The sequence below is a fragment of the Apis florea genome, unplaced genomic scaffold, assembly GCF_048593485.1.
Source record: "Apis florea isolate Af1SG1 unplaced genomic scaffold, ASM4859348v1 contig_3170_pilon, whole genome shotgun sequence".
Classification (NCBI taxonomy): domain Eukaryota; kingdom Metazoa; phylum Arthropoda; class Insecta; order Hymenoptera; family Apidae; genus Apis; species Apis florea.
The window spans coordinates 5,328,407-5,348,577 of record NW_028256714.1 but is presented as its reverse complement, the minus strand read 5'-3'; the positions used below and the strand labels follow the sequence as shown (position 1 = coordinate 5,348,577).

Here is a 20,171-nt window from a genome sequence, read left to right as displayed (position 1 = left end):
ATTATTTGTAAATATCTTTTATTTATACACATCAATATATTACATTATTAAAAAGTTTCGTTAATCGTTTAATAGACACATCGTCAATTTCTTTTTAAATATTTTCGATATTAATGATTTATTCATTAATTTATTCATTTTTCGTATTTTACTTTCGATTTTTATTCTAACATTGACTTCGTTATTCGTTGAAAAAACTGAATTAATCGATATCTTTTATTTTACAATGACAATACTCCATAGAAATACATATTTCATTTAATTGTGAATTATTCTGTAAAATAACAGTGTTTTGCTGAAAGTATTAATTTTTATTTATATTTAAAAGAGAAAGACGGAAAAGAACATGATAAATATTTTTAAAATATGTACTATTGTTATTTTTCGTTGTTATTGTTCAAATATGAGAGTACAAGTCATGGCAATAAAAAGCCAGTGTTCCATCAGTCTCAATATATACAAAGTGTATTGAAATTCGAAATTTGAATACGTTTTAAGAACCTTTTCTATATTTCGTAAAAATTCTATTATTTCAAACCAAGAACTGGCAAGAGCAAAAAACACGTATAAGTTATACGTGTACAGTTCTAAGTTTTATATATAAAAAAATAAATCGAAACATATATATTAACCAAACATTGAATTATTTTTATATTTATATTTATATTTTTGGTTCTTTTTTTCAATGCACAAATTTCGAAATTCAATGAGAATGACCCTGAGTGATTTTTTTTTGTTTTTTTCGTTTAAAATTTAAAAGAATTTCTGCAACATTCGAATAAGAAACAAAATATGCGTCATGCTTCTCTCAAACGTAAAAAATCGAGCTCAGGATAAAATTACGAGAAAAGTAAATAATTTTGAATAAATTTGCTAATGATGATAAGAAGGAGTAAAATATTGAGTGCCTGGTGGAGCTCGATAACCTGGATATGTATTATTCAAAGCATGTTGAGCGAAAAATCCGGAATAGTCCTTTTGCACCCTACGAGGCCTAAAAGCAGGACCTTTTGCCAATTCCATTCTAGCTCTGTTTTCAGCTTCTGCTTGAGCTTTAACTGATGGTGGTGGCCATTTCAGATCGCCTCTCATATTTCCACTTATTGGAGCCTTAGTTGCAGCAGGTTGTGCTTGATAAACTGGCGCTGGTGCCTAAAATAATATTAAATTATTTATAAATGTATATTATCATAAATGTTGTTTTATTATATATTATCATATATGTTGTTTTAATTTCTAAAATTATCACGCTTTAAATTTTTTTTCCATTTTGAACATATATAAAATATAAATAATTGATGAAAAAATTTTCAATTATTATTATAATATAATCAATAAAGAATAAATGCATTATTAAAATATATAATTGTTTCCTAAATTATCTTTTGAATTTTTTATAATTTCATTACATTATTAAAAAATTAATTATGTCCATTATTATCAATTTTTAAAATCAAGATTATCCCATTAAATTTCGATAACTCAAATAATATTAATAATGAAATAAAGTTTTAAATAAATAAAATTTATAGCGAAATATATCAAATGTTTTTCTTGCATATAATTAATAATAAAAAAGCATTTTTAATCTAAGAGATATTTTTTATAAAATAATCATTTGTTCTCTTACAGAAAAATTAGAAATATGAAATTAGAATATAATATTCATACAATATTATACCTGTGAGATTGGAGGCTCCGGGCGAAGTATGATTGTGGATGGTGGTGCTTCAAATGCCGTAGGAGCTTGATTTTGTATCGATCGTAGAGAAGTATAATCTTGAGGATGCTGCTGTAATTAGTAATATGCGATCAGATTAAATCTATAAAATATATAATTGTATAATATAACAAATAACAGATTGATCATGACAGATCAACGTATTAAATATCTGAAAGACATCTTGAAATTAACAGCCGTTGACTACACGTTTGTTTCCAGAGTAGAGGAAAAAGGTGTTAATAAGTTCCTTATCGCGCATATCTTCTTTGAAGCCACCTGTTGAATTTATCAATTGTACATAGATGTCGACTTTTTAAAATTAAGATCATTTAGAAGTTTAATTTTATATTTATAATTTTTGTTATGTTCATATTTTTTCTTATATTTATTGTTTATAAATTTTTTTTGCATACCTTTTGATTTATTTAATTAATTTTAACCTTATTTTTACATGATGATATCATTTATGAAATATCTTATTATTTTTACGAAAAACGAAGTTTCAAAAAAAAATTTTGTCCCACATTTTCATTTTGTTCTTTCACATTTATTTCAATTATTATTATACAATATATATCGATATAGATATATAGATATATCGATATATATCAGTTTGACACAAGTCGACATCTATGTTTCGATCACTTACTTGAAATTGCTGATTCTGTTGTTGTTGACTGTACCAATTTGGTTGAATCGATTGTTGCGAGATCGGCGAAGTTGCCGGTGGTGTAACCGGATGCCAACCCTTTGGCGTTGATTGAAAATATGACGGTTGTCGCAGTGTTCCACCAGGACTAACCGGGGATGGAGAGGATGGTATGGCACTCCGAGTCGAGGAACGAGCTATCGTTGAGGGCGGCTGAGGTGATGAACCTGATGAGGGACTGCTCTGGTACGAGGCGAGATCACCGATTCCACGGGTCTTTCGAAGGGAGAATAAAAGGGAAAAACAAAGGCTTTTGTAGGTATTTCTGTGTCGAATGGTAATTACTTTTCAATCATCCTTTCGAATTGTTTTGTTTTGTGCGTGGGATTCGAAGATTTTTCATTGGAGGAATTTATTATTTCGGGGTATCCGCCTCGACAACCACAGTGGTGTAGTCAACCGCGTCGTAAAGTGTGCATTTACAATACGTATTAATGTTTTACGGGCATATGAATCAGCAACGTGCACGAAATCCTAGAACGAGACTGTATTATGTTTCTCAAACATTTGTATATAGTTGTAAGGATGTAAGGTGTCACGATTGATTCGAAATAATATTTAAATGAAAAATGTATCTGAGAGATGCTATACGATAATTATAGAATATTATTTTTACAAAAGGAAAATGATAAAAGATAAAAAATAAGTTATTTTAAAATGTTCCTACTCTCCGTTCTTCTGTTTAAATATACACTTAATTTTCATCATTTATCTTAAAAAATGATTACAAAAAAATTCTACTAAATTTTATGTTTGTTTTATATTATTGCATTAGAGAATATATTTTATTAATAATTATCAAAAAGTCAATAATACAAGATAAATAAATTTTATTTTAATTGATATCTATCATGTTCTGTTTTTATTAGTTTTTACATCCTAGATATTAGGTTTTTCAATATTTTAATTAATATTTTTCACATTATTATTTTCAGTTTTATTTAAACTCTAATTTCATATAGTAGTGAAAATATCGCATACAAAGAATTTAAATAATTAAATTATTTAATTTAATACTATCAGATTTATTATTTCTATAGATAAATTTTAAATTTCTTCAGTGATTTCGCAGTATCGTTCTAGGTTTAACTGATTACGATTTCACAGCAAGCACGAAAAGAAATATGTACATACATATATTTATTAAAGAAAAAGAAAGAAAAAAAGGGAACATTTGCATAACAGATATACGAATAAACAACAAGGTAAAAGAAAAAATAAGACAAATATCACACGTAATTCGGATGCAAAAGTCTAATCGCATTCGTTACAATAAACATCGACAAAAAGTTGAATTGAAATCGCGTTTAAAAATTCTACAAAATTCGATAATTATGATTCAAGGATATAATTCATATTATAAATAGATATACGTAATCATTCTATTTAGTATCATTAAGCATACGTATCTATATTTTAATACGATTTTTAAAAATTATGAAATTTACCTTCGCTTGTACAGGTCCTTGTTCCACAAAGTCAAAATCTTGATCTTCCGGAGGTGGTGGCCAAGCTACGCGCTTAAGACCTGAAATGAATTCAAATAATCTTTATTAAATAATTGTTATTATAATACTCAAATTGAAAAATTGATTAAAACAATATATATAGGCACATATTGTGAATTTTATATTAGTTACAAAAATGTGCACAAGAAAGCAGTGTATTTACATTCATGTATGATTTATCTAATATTTTCACGGATGTATCTGTTATAAAATAATACGTCAGTCCTAAAAGTAAATTGAATAATTTATTATATTATATTTTCTAATAAATTTTTGTTAACTATATCGATAATTCAATATAAATTCTCATCAATACTTTTCATCGTATCTCGTATTTATATCATCGTACTTGGCTAAGAAACGTTGGATCGAATTTCATTCCTCGTGTTTGATAAAAAGAACCGTGGAAAAGAGTAGTTATTGCGTCAATAAAACGAATTATTATTCTATACCGCAATGTGATACCGGCCAAGTTTATATTTGCGCGATTATTACCGAAGAATTTTCACAATTTCGTTTCGACCTTGCAGTATTCTTAGGATCTTTGGTTTTGAAGCCTTGAATATTAAATATCAAAAACATGAATACAAAAAATATATTTTAAAGAATAAAAATTAATTTGTTATTAATGGACCTCATATATATTTAAATAATTTAAGATTTCAATAAATAATTAGCATATTAAAAGATCCTTGTCTCCATTTTGATTGTATATATTTCAATAATACGGCATTGATAAATTAAAATAAAATTTTAAAATATTTTTGATAACACATTATTCATATTTAACATGCTTAACATATTAAATATCTTAAATATACTATTTTTTTCAATACGATGAAATAATTTTAATTCTATTAAAAAACTAAATATAATAAAAAATTTGTTTATTTATATGATTTTTAATTTTATAATTATAGTTGTCTTTTTATAAATATTTATAAAATTTCAAAATAGAATTTATTTCTATATGAATATAATTTTAATAAATAGTAACTATTATATTCTAAATGTACAAAATGTTTGTGTATTGTATCACACTTGATATAAATTAAATTGATATTAATATTAAATTGTTATTACTACTACTTTCTAGAAACTTTAATCTAAAAGTTTCGTGTATTTTCATAAAACAAATACATACATATAAAAATTTGTATGCATATAAAGTTTTAATACAAACTTTATAAAATAAACTTTTGTTAATAAAAAATATCAATTCTTTTGATATTATTTCTATTTCAAAATAGTCTGAAGTATAATTACTTGTATATGTAATATGTTAAAAAAAATTATAAAAATGTAATTTCTCGCGCACTCAATAAACGTTGCACAAATCACAGTTTATAATATGCTAAATTCCTGACACAATAAAACCACAAAAATTGCATCACTCATACGAAATCATGATTTATAAATCATATACACACGCCGAACATTACATATATTAAACTTTCACTGGCAACTAGCAATTGGAACGAATATTCTCCACAAAACGTACCGTTATTTTACACGTTTTTCTACAAGAAATTCACTTAGTTAAATACAGAGAAGAAATCAAAGAAGAAGAAGGAAACGACATTGCCAAAACGAATACTCGCCAACAACTGATGCTATCCCGAAGTCACCTATACTTTTCATTATCGCAGATCATTCTAACCACCGATTTTGGTGAATTTTTGGTAACTGGCCAATACCTGGGGATTAGTATAAAGAAGAGAAGTGATGTTATAAATTTAACGAGTATCAGTTTTAAAAATGATATTTCGTTTAATTATTTAATTACATTTAAAGAATGATATCTTATTTTCTATTAATAATCATATCATGTTGTTATCCAAATATATTAATCAAGATATTTTACTGCGTTTGCATCAAGTTTTTTAACATTTTATCAAATTTAAATTAAATATCAAAGATTTAAATAATAAGAAAAAAGTGGTAGTTTAACATTGTATATTAAAATATTTAATTTTTCTATTAAAATTAAAAATTTTATATTAAAAAAACAGAAGAAAATATATTTTTATTTTAATATATTTAAATGCAAAAATTAATATTTATTGTATAGAGATTACGACATGTATATTGATTTTAAAATGACTAGCACATTTTGTAGAGATTATTAGACGTTATTAGAAGAAAAAAAAAAGGAATTTAATTTTTCTTAATCATGAAAATAATTATGATAATTAAATGAAATCCTTTTTGCTATTAAAAGAGCAAAAAGGGTCATCATTCAAAATTAACACAGGATGATCATATCCTTATTTGTTATCAAATTTGGATCAACGCGATATGACACTACGATCAAATTATCAAGCAGGGATAGAAGGGATAGAAAGCAAAATCTAAGAAAGGATCTCTCAAAGCTTTTCGTGCAAGTGATATTGTTAGTGTTCACCTCTCCGTAGATACGTTAAACTGGCTTGACTGAAAGTGATATTAGTCTCCCTGGCTCATGATTAACAGCTTGCAGCATAAGATTCGCTTCTTGTTAGTCTTCTTCATTTAGGTTAATGCGCGACTTCGTGCTTCAGTGGCTGAAATCTTTCGATTAATTTTCTTTTATACAATGCATACGTCGTCTTTTCGTAACAGTTAAATTTAAAATCGTTTCTTGCGAATAAATCATGTTATTTTTAAATAATGAGAGAAATTCGTTAAAAAGTCTAACTCGTGTATCTTTCATTAGAATGATACGAATAAAATATTTAACTTTTTACTTCGATCTGGCCAAAGAAATATTTTCTTGTGTCTTAATTTTGACTTCTCGCCAAATATGTGAAACGATAGAAGAACACTTGTATCTTAAGTCAAGAACAGTGTTAATTTTGAAAAATTAAATGGATAATTTAGAGAATTATATCGAATTAATATCAAATTAATTAGATTCTTAAAAAATATTTTAAAATTGTGAAATTTATTTATTACACATATATAGCTAAATTTTTCATTATTTTTAAAAAATTTGAAATCGTTTGTTAAGATAAATTTAAAACAATTACACTCTCTTTCGCTACGAAAGTTCATTGCACTGAATGATACAAGTTTCTCTAAACTTATATATCATTTACCGATTTATTATTTTACATTTGCTTATTTATTTAAAAAATAATATTATATATTACAGGAATAACTCATTTAATAGCAAGAAACAATTTGTCTAAAAGAAATTGAACGATTTTTATTTATTTACCAGCTTGACCAGCTCGTTGCCTAGCCTCTTCCTCTTCGAGCATTCGTAGAACCGCGCTGTTTTGTAAATTCGCTGGTTTTGCAAGCTGATTGAAATCAATTCTGAAAAATCCAATAAATATATGAGTTATTAGTGTATAATAACATGAATGATTATTATTAATATTATGAAGTTTCTATAATTATACTTTCCATCTGATTATATTATATTCTAACAATATAATTTCTATTGTATTGTAAAAATAAAATACTCTCTATTCTCTATATTTCTTTCTTTCTTTTTTTTTTATTATAAAACTTAATTATAAATATTATTTTTTTTTTACAAAATAAATTCGTTTTTATCTTTAATAAAAAGATAATAAAAATTCAACATTTTTGAAATCTCATGCAGTTCAAAATTTTGATATTTATATGTATTATGTAGATATTATAAAAATAGATATACATTTCGTAATGATGTACAATAATATTAGAAACAAAAATTGAATCAATTATTAATTTGTTATATTAAGAGCGTTATATCGATTTTTTTTAAACAATTTTTCTATTCAATCAATTATTTTTTTGTTTAAACAAAATTACACATTTCCCATAAGAAAAATATTACGAATTGAAATCACGAAATTTATTCGGAAGAGCAAACATGATTAACAAAAATGATTCGCTAATGTATTACAAATTCATATCGAACAACACTACTACTAACTGTAATACAAATTTTTTCTGTTAACTATGATAAATGAAAATTGTTGATTAGCAACACTTTTTTTCGTAGAGATGCGATTATGAAGAATGAAGTGTAGGAGGATCACCTGGTCTGAGCGAGCATCTTCGTTACGAGGGAAGGGCGCACGATACCGAAGGGAAGTCGTACAACTGACACGCGAAAACCGGTGGTGAACGGTACACCCCGAGGCCACCAAACGCAAAACTAAGTCAAGTACGACAGTGTTCGTGGATTTTGCGCAACAGCTATAGGCTCTGAGAGGGGTTTATTTCTAACTCGTGTGATTCGGACCTCTGAAAATAACGATTCGCGCGCCAATGACGACGAGAAGGCTGATTCATCGACCTGCAACCGGTCAGCATCCACACGTTGACGGAGAATCGATATGAATTCATCGAACGACACATGTAGACCAGGTGCAGCCTCTATTTTCATTGATGCAAAGTGCTCGCACATATCAATCACTTCTCTCAATGCGTTTTACTATTGATTCTTAAACTCACTTCCGGATTTATATAATACACGGGACGGAAAGTTTTCAAATAATAATTTGAAAACAATTATACACTTCATGAAATATTTATATTATTTCAAAAATAGATTAATTTTTAAATAACTTTAAAAAAGTAATTTTAAAATAATATAGTTTAAAAGTGTTTCTTAAAAAATTTCAAAATTCAAATAAGAACAATGTATTCAATTTATACATACATAAATACATATCTACATAAATATATACATTTTAATTAATTGATAATTGAACAAATTGTATTTGTTGTATTGTAAATTTTGATAGAGAGAGAGAGAGAAAGTATACGTGTTCAAAAGAAATTACAAGTTATAAAAATAAAAAAATTAAAAGAATTAGATTAGATATAAATTTTAATTTTAGCGATATATGTACTTGAATGATTTTTGCGAGAAAAGAATTATTTTTATTTAATATTATTCAAAAAGTTTCTTTTTATTATATTATAAAATTGTGAATTTTTTTTTAGTATAATTATCTTTTTAAAACAAAATTAGAAAATTTTCTAAGAAATGAAAAAGAAAAAACTCAATAAAATAAATAAAATGTATGTATGAAAATAAAATTTACATCAGTACAATATTGCAATTCTTAGTTAAATATAATTATATGTCATAAACAATTATAATTTATATTAAGACATAAATATATTATTATTAATGCATGAAAAAAATATAATAATATTAAAAATATACGAAAATAGTATACATACTATTTTTGTTTCTTGAAAATTTTTTTTAAATTGTATACTTAAACTGAAATTGGACGTAAATTATTTTTTGCTCTATATAATAAACAAAAAATAATTTTAAAACTTGCATTGCACATTAAATTTCCGCATAAAAATTAACTGTAGATAAAACTATAGATAATATGGGTCATTAAGTTTATTAATTTTTAAAAATGCAAAAATCGACTTACCCAACTGCGCCATTAGATAAAACTTGAGTTTGTCTGTCCAAGGCTTCCTGTATTGCTTGAGGCGAATACAAATTGATAGGAGAGTTGAATTGTTTATTCACGAACATTGTTCTTTGTGCGGACATACTTGCGCTTTTGTATAATTAATTTCTAATTCTGAAAAATAACAAGTGATAAATAATATAAAAAATTATATGTATAAAAGTCTCAACTTCTGCATTTTTTTTTCTCAATAATGTAAAAATTATTTTTTTATCATTGATATCGTGGAACGAAATATTGAATTTTTATATGTATAAAAATTTTTAAATGTAAAATTAATGATAAGAAACGATAAAACATATCATAAGGAAATTTGTTATTATAACAACCAAGTTATTCACAATACGTTAAGACATTATTTATAATAAAATAAAAATTTTAAATTATTTTTCGATTCATGCTATAATTTTTTTTTTTATTTACATTTATTATAGCCATTTTATTTTATATCTTATATATAACTGCTTAAAGAAAATTCATTTTTTTGAATAATAGATAATAAATAACTTATATTCTGACTTGTATTGTGATAAAACAAATGACCTTCGTAGCACAAACAAATGTACTAGTAAAAATAGAAATAATTAACATTTATTGTATGTATAGTTATGTTAAATAACAAAATTGTTATTCAAATGATATACACGGTATATGTATGTATAAAATGATATATTATGAACATATTACGGTATGCTTCGATAAATGAGGTCAAATTAAGGAGAAACAAATTAGGCATAAAATATAAAGTATAATTATCGTTTGGCACTAACACAAGATAACTAAATCATTCTATTAAACAAGCTTTAATTTAACATTTATGGCTACTAATTTAGAAAATTTTACGAATCTCTTATATGTTATGCCAACTTTTGTGTCGTAATTTTGACAGTAATTAACTAGGCAGCAGTTTCCAATCTAAATCGCGAAAAGAATCACACATTTTAATTGATAATTTTAATCAATTATATCAATAACTAAAATTTTCGACATTATTCAATTTCTGATTTTAATAATTTTTCGTAATAAAACGTTCTAAACTTGAAATATAAAGGCTTGCAAAGATTTGCCAAATAACAATGATATAACTAAATATTTGCATAATATTGTTAACTCAAAGACAATTTATTTTACAATCAAAAAATATTATATTTTTAAAATGTTTCTTAATTTATGATCGGACTGTTCACAAATAATTTATATTTGACTATTTGCAAATAATTTAAATATTGCAAAGTGAATCATAAGTAATTTTAAATATTACAAAATAGAGTTGTAAATAGTTTCAATATTATAATATTAAATAAAGATATTTAATATTGCTCGATAAAGTATTGGGAAACACTGAACTGTAGTTATTCTTGATTGGACGATACATTACTGCGGATTGGCACGTGAATAATTATAAGAAGAGGATCGAACGCGCGATCTCGTAACATAAATACTATTAGCCAACGATGATTCATCGTCGAACTGATCGCATATTGTAACGAAGTAAAGTACAAACGCAAAAAGTAGGTCACGAATCATCGTCACGATGTTTCGGGATCGTTCGTCGAATGTTTGGATATTTGATATCCAAACCGATGATGGTTGTACGAAAATTCGTGCCAAGAAATGTATTCAGGAGTGTAACATGAAAATGGGGTCTGAATCACGAAATGGAAAAGTAATCAGTAATCAAACATTTTCGCATAATTAATTGTTAAGACATATTTTAAATTTATTGGCACATATGATTTTTAAAAATTGAAAAATGTTTTATTTATGTTATTTAATTAAACTGATAAAAAAAAGAACAAAAAAAAGTAAAAATTTTATAAAAAGTATATTTGTTATTTATATTTGTTTAATGATAAAAAGTTTATTTTTAAAACAGATAATCTTCTATGATTTTATATTTAAGATAGAAACTCTTTAAACTTCTTAGAAATATAATTTGAAATAATAATAAATAAATCGTATATTTTATTTCAGTTTAATCGAAATGCGAAGTAATATTATAATATTGATCATAACTCAAGAATTCCAAAAATGCAATGATAGATATATTTTTTTCATAAAAAATTATGAAAACATTTATAATTATAATGAATATTTTGTTACTATAATATTTTACATATTTTCGATAATATTATTATTTAATTAAATATTTTTATTTTGAAATAGATCATTTTATAATAAAGAAAATGGTAAAACAATGATTTATATATAGTAATAAGATCTCTAATGATTCAAATGAAATAATGAAAATGAAATAAAAATTACATTGATCTTCTATAATAGTTCATTTATAATTATTCATTAATATTTTTTTATTTAATTGATAGTAATATTTATAAGAAATTTGAAGTTTATTAGTAAATAGTAAAATAGATTTCAAAATTCATAGATTCATTCAATAATCAAGAACAAAAAATATTTAAAACAATTAAAATTAGAAACTACTTGTTATGTTTATTGTTTATATGAACAAAAATCACATTATTATAAAATAAAATAAATTGTGATTGTATTGTATTTAAAACTTGTTTATTAATATTTGAAATCATTTTCAATTTTCAAAAATAGAAAGAATATCTCATATTCCTACTTTAATATATAAATTATACATGATAATTGAAATAATGAATGAAAAATCCATAATGAGTAAAGCAAATACGTATAATACAGAATAAAAACACAATTCTAAAGCCTTTTATATTATAAAATAATAAAAAATTTATTATATGTGTAATGAAAGAATTATTTTTATTTAAAAAAAAATTATATTTGTTTTAAAAAATATATCTAATATCTCTAATATTTTTTATTGAAAAAAAGCAATTTTTGGATACAAAAAAAAAAGAAATAAAATAAAAGAAAAAAAAATAATCTAAATCATTTTTTAAAACGAAAATGTTTAAAATGTCCAATCATGCATTAATTAATAAAATTAATATAAAAATTTAAATAGTAAATAAACTGTTTTTATCTAAGTAGAAGTATTTCATACTGGTTAAACTGTCAGCCTGGAACTCGGTTACGCTGTCATTAATGGCCGGAAACTCGAACGAAAACAGCGAAGAATTGAAAAACGAAGATGTACACGGGCAAAACGCACGTTTATCTTATGAAAGTTTCGGATTCTCTCTGACGCGTCACTGCTGGGCAGCCACCGGTAGTCTACCGAAGTTATTTTTGCTACGAAATTCCTCCGAATATATCTACATCATCCGCAAAATCTCTACATCTCCCTCTTTTCACTGCGTGACCCGAAGCACCTAATGATACTTCTGGATCGTATTAGATTACAGTGGAATTACAGATTCGACAATATATCGAGCCAAACTTTTCAAAAGATTTAGATGACAATTAATTTCAGAAATCTATTTTTTGAAATATACAATCTATACAACTCCGTTTTCTTTATGTAACTGTCTATTTAAATTTTTTAATATTTGGACAAAGCTTATATTACAATGCTTATATTATATTATAAATTGCTATTAAAAATCTAGATTTGAAAGATGAAACATCATATCAGTTTTTCAAAAAATTATCTATTTTGATTAATATTGTATCTAAAAATTTACGATCATATTTTTTAGTTATTTTTTACAATGATATTTTTTTAATTATAAATATATATTTACATAGTAAAATGTCTCTGACAAAAGAAATGTTCAAAATTGACTGAAATTTTGTCCTTGTTTGCTAAATAAACATATATATATTTACTACGAAATAGATATACACTATCTATTTTAACATGAATTACAATGTTCATAAAAACCTGTAATTATGCTGTATAATTATGTTATGACTTTTTATGATTACTTTTTTTAAATCACAAATAATATTTAATTAAAACTCAATAAAAAAAAAATGAGATTGAGTAACATTAAGATTTTTATTTTTAAAAAAAATTATTCTGTTTTAGTAAATAAAAACTAGTTTTAGTAGATAAAATTATATTTCTGACAATAACTGTACTTACGTATTGTATAATTTAATATCGATAAATAAAAATTAAAATATTCAAATCGATCGTTTGATATTTGACGAATAATATCATTCATATCATGGTCGATAATCGTTTAAAACGACTGTTACCAACGACCGCTTTAAAAATCAATTGTATCGTATCGCAACTGGATATACAATCGTTGATATATTCAGTCGATTCCGTAATCGTTTGTTACCGACAGTTTCTTTTTATAATAAGTATAAAATTCAATCATTCTTAAACAAATAAAGCACAAATAAAGCATAAAGCGAAAGCAAATAACTTTAATGTTTTAAATTTTTTTGTGTAATATAGAAAAAAACCAAACGTATAGATAAATTAATGGATTATATGCGGAGCACATTTCTTATCATACGTTCCACGTAAATATTTAAATATTCTTCGAATTGTATGATAACAAACTATTTATTCGGATAAAATAAACGGAAATCATTTGACACTTATTTATACAAAAATCATGAAAAGTTATTATGAAAAAAGTAAAAAAAAATGTGATTGAATATATATATTTTTATTTTTTTAATGAAATAAATATGATATAATGAAATATTAATTATGTAAAATATGTACACTTAAATAATTTTCTATTTTCACATATCACATTGCATAGTTTACATGAATTATGCGAATATATAAATCTTTGTTCATCGTTAATATTACTAAAAATTTTTACTAACACGATTCATATATTATTTTATACTATGGTAAACCTCATCGCAAATATATTTTAAGAAACATAATGTTACATCGAAATGCGTCGTTAATATATAATAAATTTTAAATCATAATTAAATCACGTATATATATATATATATATTTGTTATTAAAATACATATTATAGTAAAAACTTGTATTATTTTTCTAGTTTTTTCTTACACATTTTTCTTCAGTTAATTTCGTTCCGCTGTATCGTTATACAAATGAATCATCTCCTAAATCACTTGATGAAATTTCTGGATTTACAAGACGAAAAAGCATGAGGATCACAACGACGAGCACCTACCTTCGCGTTAAAACGCAAGGCACGCGGGTTCCTTCAGTGGCGAAACACACTGGACGGAAAAGCGAAAGCACGAGAGAAGTAATGGGAATCATCCCCTCTCTATCGGAAGAACCGTCGAATCACTCTCTTTTCCTCTTCTGACTTGTTAGTTATTTTCGACCCTTATTCTCCACCAATCTTCATATCTGACAATGTTTTTGGCAAACGTAGGAAATTGTTTTGCGTTTCCTGAAATTCTCTTTTTTTAAATTGTTGATAACTTTCCAATAAATTTTGTTGTTTACCATCGCAGATACCGTTTTCTTTTGAAATTAGCATATACTTATATCTGATGATAATGTTATCTTGATATAAATTATCCAATATTGAATATTGAATTGTTTATTGCTTATTCGATTAATGAATACATACATAAATATGTGACACATACATGCTCATAATAAAAATTTTATATTTATATTACAGTCAAAACAGAAATTTATTTTTAGATATCTGTATACTTCCTTACTAATATTTTTAAAAAATTTCATCTTGAAAAATACATGGATAAAAGATTTTTGCATGATTATAAAAAATCGATGCATCAATATTATAAAAAACATTTAACTATAATAAAAAATCTTTTTTTAAAATTTATTATAAAATTTAATTTTTAGTACGGATAAAAAAATTTAATTATAAAGTTATTTATGATTAAATAAATAAATTTTATGATAATTAATTTGAAATTTTTAAATACATTAATTATTTTTAAGACAAAACAAAAAATAAATTTCTATATTCTTTAATTATAATAACAATATAAAATTATGAAAAACAAATTATTTATCTTTTATAATATATAATTTCCTCTTTAAAAATAAAAAAAATAATTGAAATACTTTTAGATTCATTTAACTATTTTTATAATTATTATAAATGTGCAGATAACAATTTAATATAAATAAATATAAATATAAAAAAATAAATATAAATAATATAATAGAATAAAAAATATAAATATAAATATAAAAAAATCAAATATTACATTATGAAATAAATTATTAATAGAAAAACAAGAATAATTAAGTATATTAAATAATTATGTTTGGTATATTCATTTAAGCAATTTTACAAGTAAAAGTATAGCATTTATGTATATAATCTAATTTCTTACCAAGAGAGTCAGATAATGAATGTTAATGTTACTATCTCTAACTGCTATATACATTAAAAATGTAGAATTTATATCATAATTAAGATATTTGACTGTAATAATAATCTCTATTTGTATTATTTGTAATAATATTAGTGAAGAAAGTATGTATTAAAGTTTTTATAATACATATCTCTGAACGGTCGATATTCTACGAAAACCATTGTTCGAATGCAGTCCAATGCGAAACATTATTTCTTTAGTTAGTATTATGAAATAATAAGAATTAATGCATTTATTGCTATCTTTATTATTATTATTGATAATCATTTCTTGTAATCAATAATTTAATATAAGAAATAAGAAATATAATAATGTGAAAATATTAAATATAAAAAAATTCGAACATGCCGCTATAATAGCAAATGGAAGATTATTTCCCGCCGTTGGGAAGAATAGAAAATCAATAATAGTTACCGGCCTTACCGACTTTGCGATGACGAAGACCCTAAACGACGCAGTTTCTCTTTTATACGTAACCATCTTTCTCCTTCCCGCGTGTAGAAAATTCACAATTCTCCATCTTTGCTGTACTACAGCGCCATATGTCCGCCATTGGTCAATCGTCGCTGCCGCCGCAACCGACGCCGCCGCCATTATAGATTCCGTTGTGTGTGACTGAGTCTCGTTCTCCAGGGTTTTCCAGGGAAAACTCTATTTTTCCTCAACATTAAAGGTGAAATATCTACGTAACGAACGTGTAGAAGATTTCAAAGAACGTCAAAATGAAAACATATAGCAGAAAAAAGGGTGATAGCACGAGCAACGTAATCATTCATGTGAACGAGCTGTGCCGACTGTGCTTGGCAAAGGAGGAGGAGATGGTGCCGATTTACGACGATGAAACTATTCCCTTATCTTTGCGAATAATGGCTTGTGTTAATCTGGAGGTAAGTTAGAAGATTTAATTTAATAAATATGTGACAAATTTAAGTTAAAGTCCCATCAATTAATCATCTTTCGTACGTATATGGGAATCTTATCGAAAAATAGGAATCTAGTTTATCTCTCTGCGTGAGATTCTCTTTGTCTCTCTCTCTCTCATTTTTACCCCACTCTTCGATTTTGCTCTGTATTTGTGAGGGTCACTTACACATTCGATGTAGGTATAAAGGAAACGTTTAACCACAGACGAGGTATAGAACCGTCTATGATTTAACTTTAGGTCTCGGGCAACGCGCGACACACTGCGCAAAGCAACTACCGGCTTTACCGAGTTATCGACTTTACGTTCACGATATGTCGACGCCACCTTCCCTTTCATTACAGGAATCTAGACAAGGCGTATCATTGCATTACAGATCATTTACCCTATGGATTTATAGAAATCTGTAATATTATAGCCAATGTATTAATATTGACACTTTATATTTGTTCACTGAACTTTTTGCCTTTTTCCTTTTATTTTAGATATAAATAATTACAACATATAAAAAAGACAAAATATCTAATATTTCTTTTTATTAATATTTCACTATATCATGAATATTTTTTTTGAATTTATTATATATTTTTTCAATATTTTCATTATCTCCATTGTTTCAAAATTTTAAGACTTGAGATTTAAGTTACAAAATATAACTTAAATATAAGTTATTATATAAAATATAAGTTAATATAACTTAATTAAAATGAAAACATGTACAAATTTATTTTTATATATTGCTGAAAAAAATGATTTGCAAGTATTTAAACAATTATTATAAATATTATTTTATATAAAACAATAATTTAAATATTGTATTTTGTTTTATAAGTTTATATATAAATAATTAATATACTAGTAGAAAATTAATAAAATTTCATATATTAATAATATTAATAATGTAGGTTTATGAAGAAGATGGTCTTCCAAATATGATTTGTCACCCATGCAAATATCAATTAGAAAAATCCTATCAATTTAAGAAAAAATGTGAAGCTGCTGATGCAAAACTTCGTAAACATATGAAATTAATTCAACAATTAACTGGCCAAAGTGAAGAAGGAGAAAGTCAGGATAGCAATAGAGATGAATTAAAAGATTCTTCAAACAGTGGAAAATCTAAACAAGTTAAACAATTATTGGCAGATTTAGTTTCAATTAAAGGTAATAGTGGACAAAAAGATGGAGATCCGATTGAAGTGACAGAAGAAGAACTTGTTGGTGGTTATATTTTAGGTATATTGAAGGTTTTTATTTGTTTTTAGAATTTAACTAGTATATAGTTTTTTTTTAAGTTTATTTTATAAATTATTATATTTTTATTAAATATAGGAATGAATTCTGAAAATATAGAGATGGAAGAAACAATGTCAGAAGATCCAGAAAATATCACATTAGTACCTGCAGAGGAACGTGCTGCTAAAGCACGTTGCACAATACGTACATCACGTATTAAACAAGAACAAGAATCAGAGGATGAAGCAGAAGAAGTACAAAGAGCAATTGCAAATGCTGATCATAAAAATGTTTATATGATGGAAGTTACAAGTAATAGTTCAAGTCAAGGAGAAACATTAAAATTACAACCAATTGGTGATACCATGGGTAATAATTTTATATATATATTTTATATATATATATGATTTCTATACTATGAAATTTGTTTTTTCTTAATGTATTTAAATTTTTTATGCAGTTGAAACTAGTGAAGAATTAAAAGTATTTCAATGTGATAAATGTCCAAAAGCATTCACCCGAAGAATAATGTTAAAAAGTCATCAATCTGTTCATTCTACACAAAGAGGTTTTACATGTCAAGCTTGTGAAAAATGGTTTCCTACTAGATCAGCTTTGGTGAGACATGAACGTACTCATACAGGTAATGTTTGATTTTTAAAATTGAATAAACATGTGCATTTAAATATTTATTTTTAAAATTATATTTTATATAGGTGAAAAACCGTTTGGTTGTAATATTTGTCATCGTGCCTTTGCACAAAAAGAAATTTTACTTCGCCATCTCATGACTCATTCTGGTCAAAAACCATTCCAATGTCAACATTGTGATAAAAGTTTTACTCAAAGAGAAGCATTAAAAGTACATATGAGAAGACATCAAAAATTAGATCCAAATGATATTCAATTGCATCATTGTCAACTTTGTCCTAAAGCTTTCTGTCATGCATCTGGACTTAGCAGACATTTGGTTACACATACTGGTAGAACATATAAATGTGTAGAATGTGAAAAGTCTTTTACCGACAAAAGTTCGCTATTAAGACATAGTCGTATTCACGCACCTAAAAAAATATTAACAAATTAAATTTATTCTAAGATATAAATATTATCTCGTTTACAATATCAGTCATCATTAAATTAAAATTATGCTATTACATTTCTATAAACATTTTTTTAAGCACATAATATAATTTTTTTTTAATCTCTTAGAATAATTTATAAAACATATCTTAACTGTAATGATAATTATGCACTAATTTGTTCATTATAATTTCAGATATATTTTTATATAATATTCTATGTTGATTATGTTTCTCTATATGTCTATATCACCGAAATAGAAGATTAAAATTTAATATCATATTCTGCTTTTCCTCAGAATTAAAAAAAATCTTATAAACATAGATTTAGAATTTTTTCTGTTTTAAGATAAAAACATTTCTTACTTATTGTAATTTTATATATTACAATTTTTTTTTACATAATTTTTTCTTTTTTTTTTTTAATTTATTATTTGAATTCAATATTTAAAGTTAAAAAATTTATATAATGTATATAATTTTTTGAAAAGTAAATTTTTAGGACTATTACATTGACAATACAACTTAATTATTAGTTTATATATAATAATATGTTGAGTTTTTTTATAATTGCTTGAGAATATTTTAAATATTAGTAAAATGATAGAAAAGAATTTATGTAATCTACATGTCATTTTCACTTTATTAAATTTTATTTTATAATTATGATTATTAGTTTTGAAAAGTTATCAAATTATGTTGCATATAACGAAATTATCAACATTTAAATATTTCGAAATATTATGAAATATTAATACAAGAATTTTTTTATAAAACAAAATAATTTTCAGCAAAAAATTTCTTTCATATTCTATAAATAAATAGTATTTCATATCCTATAAATATAAAGTAATAGTATTTATGTCTGAAAGATAAAGATCTATATTTATATTTATATGATTTTTTTTATTCTTAAGAAAAGCATAATATGATTTCAAAATTTGATTACATATTATTTTAATTATTATATATATTTGGAATTTTAGTAATAATACCGTTTTCATATTATTTTTGAATAATTAAAGTCGCATAAAAAATTATAAGTATATAAAATATAATTCTATTTCATGAAATGTAAAGTTTATATATGTATCTCATTTGATATTTTCTTTTTCATTATATATTGTTATGTATATATTATATTTCAATAATGTATATTGTTAAAATTATGAATCAGTAACAGTATTTTAACATATTTTATAAAAAGTTTTTTCTTTATTCATATTTTCATGACTGTATTGTATATAATTCCGTGAATTTCTATGTATATATATATATTATTATAAGAATATAATTAAACATCTTATATGTCTTTTTACATTGTTTTGATTATTCCCAATTAAATTTAAAAATAATATAATTAT

General features: G+C 24.4%; 2 protein-coding genes across 10 annotated transcripts; one reads left to right on the top strand and one right to left on the bottom strand.

Moving 5' to 3' along the window:
• Window position 1: 1 nt before the first annotated feature.
• Window positions 2-14,508, bottom strand: LOC100873005 (uncharacterized). Of its 9 annotated transcripts, XM_086910156.1 has the most exons (8): window positions 7,954-8,065; window positions 7,140-7,240; window positions 6,345-6,490; window positions 5,542-5,637; window positions 3,881-3,960; window positions 2,373-2,648; window positions 1,682-1,792; window positions 2-1,152 (listed from the first exon to the last, which is right to left on the bottom strand). In XM_086910156.1, the coding sequence occupies exons 4-8, from the start codon at window positions 5,579-5,581 to the stop codon at window positions 874-876; spliced, it is 786 nt and encodes a 261-aa protein (XP_086766282.1). In that variant the 5' UTR covers window positions 5,582-5,637; window positions 6,345-6,490; window positions 7,140-7,240; window positions 7,954-8,065; the 3' UTR covers window positions 2-873. The 9 variants fall into 9 exon arrangements, with proteins under 9 accessions (XP_086766282.1, XP_003692910.1, XP_086766278.1 ...); XM_003692862.4 differs by lacking the exons at window positions 5,542-5,637; window positions 6,345-6,490; window positions 7,954-8,065 and adding exons at window positions 9,319-9,474; window positions 14,370-14,508; XM_086910152.1 differs by lacking the exons at window positions 5,542-5,637; window positions 6,345-6,490; window positions 7,954-8,065 and adding exons at window positions 9,319-9,474; window positions 14,370-14,508 and having other exon boundaries at window positions 1,682-1,789.
• Window positions 14,509-16,115: 1,607 nt separating this feature from the next.
• Window positions 16,116-20,125, top strand: LOC100863099 (uncharacterized). Its single transcript, XM_003692863.4, has 5 exons — window positions 16,116-16,454; window positions 17,395-17,725; window positions 17,822-18,094; window positions 18,186-18,368; window positions 18,442-20,125. The coding sequence occupies exons 1-5, from the start codon at window positions 16,290-16,292 to the stop codon at window positions 18,810-18,812; spliced, it is 1,323 nt and encodes a 440-aa protein (XP_003692911.1). The 5' UTR covers window positions 16,116-16,289; the 3' UTR covers window positions 18,813-20,125.
• Window positions 20,126-20,171: the final 46 nt, after the last annotated feature.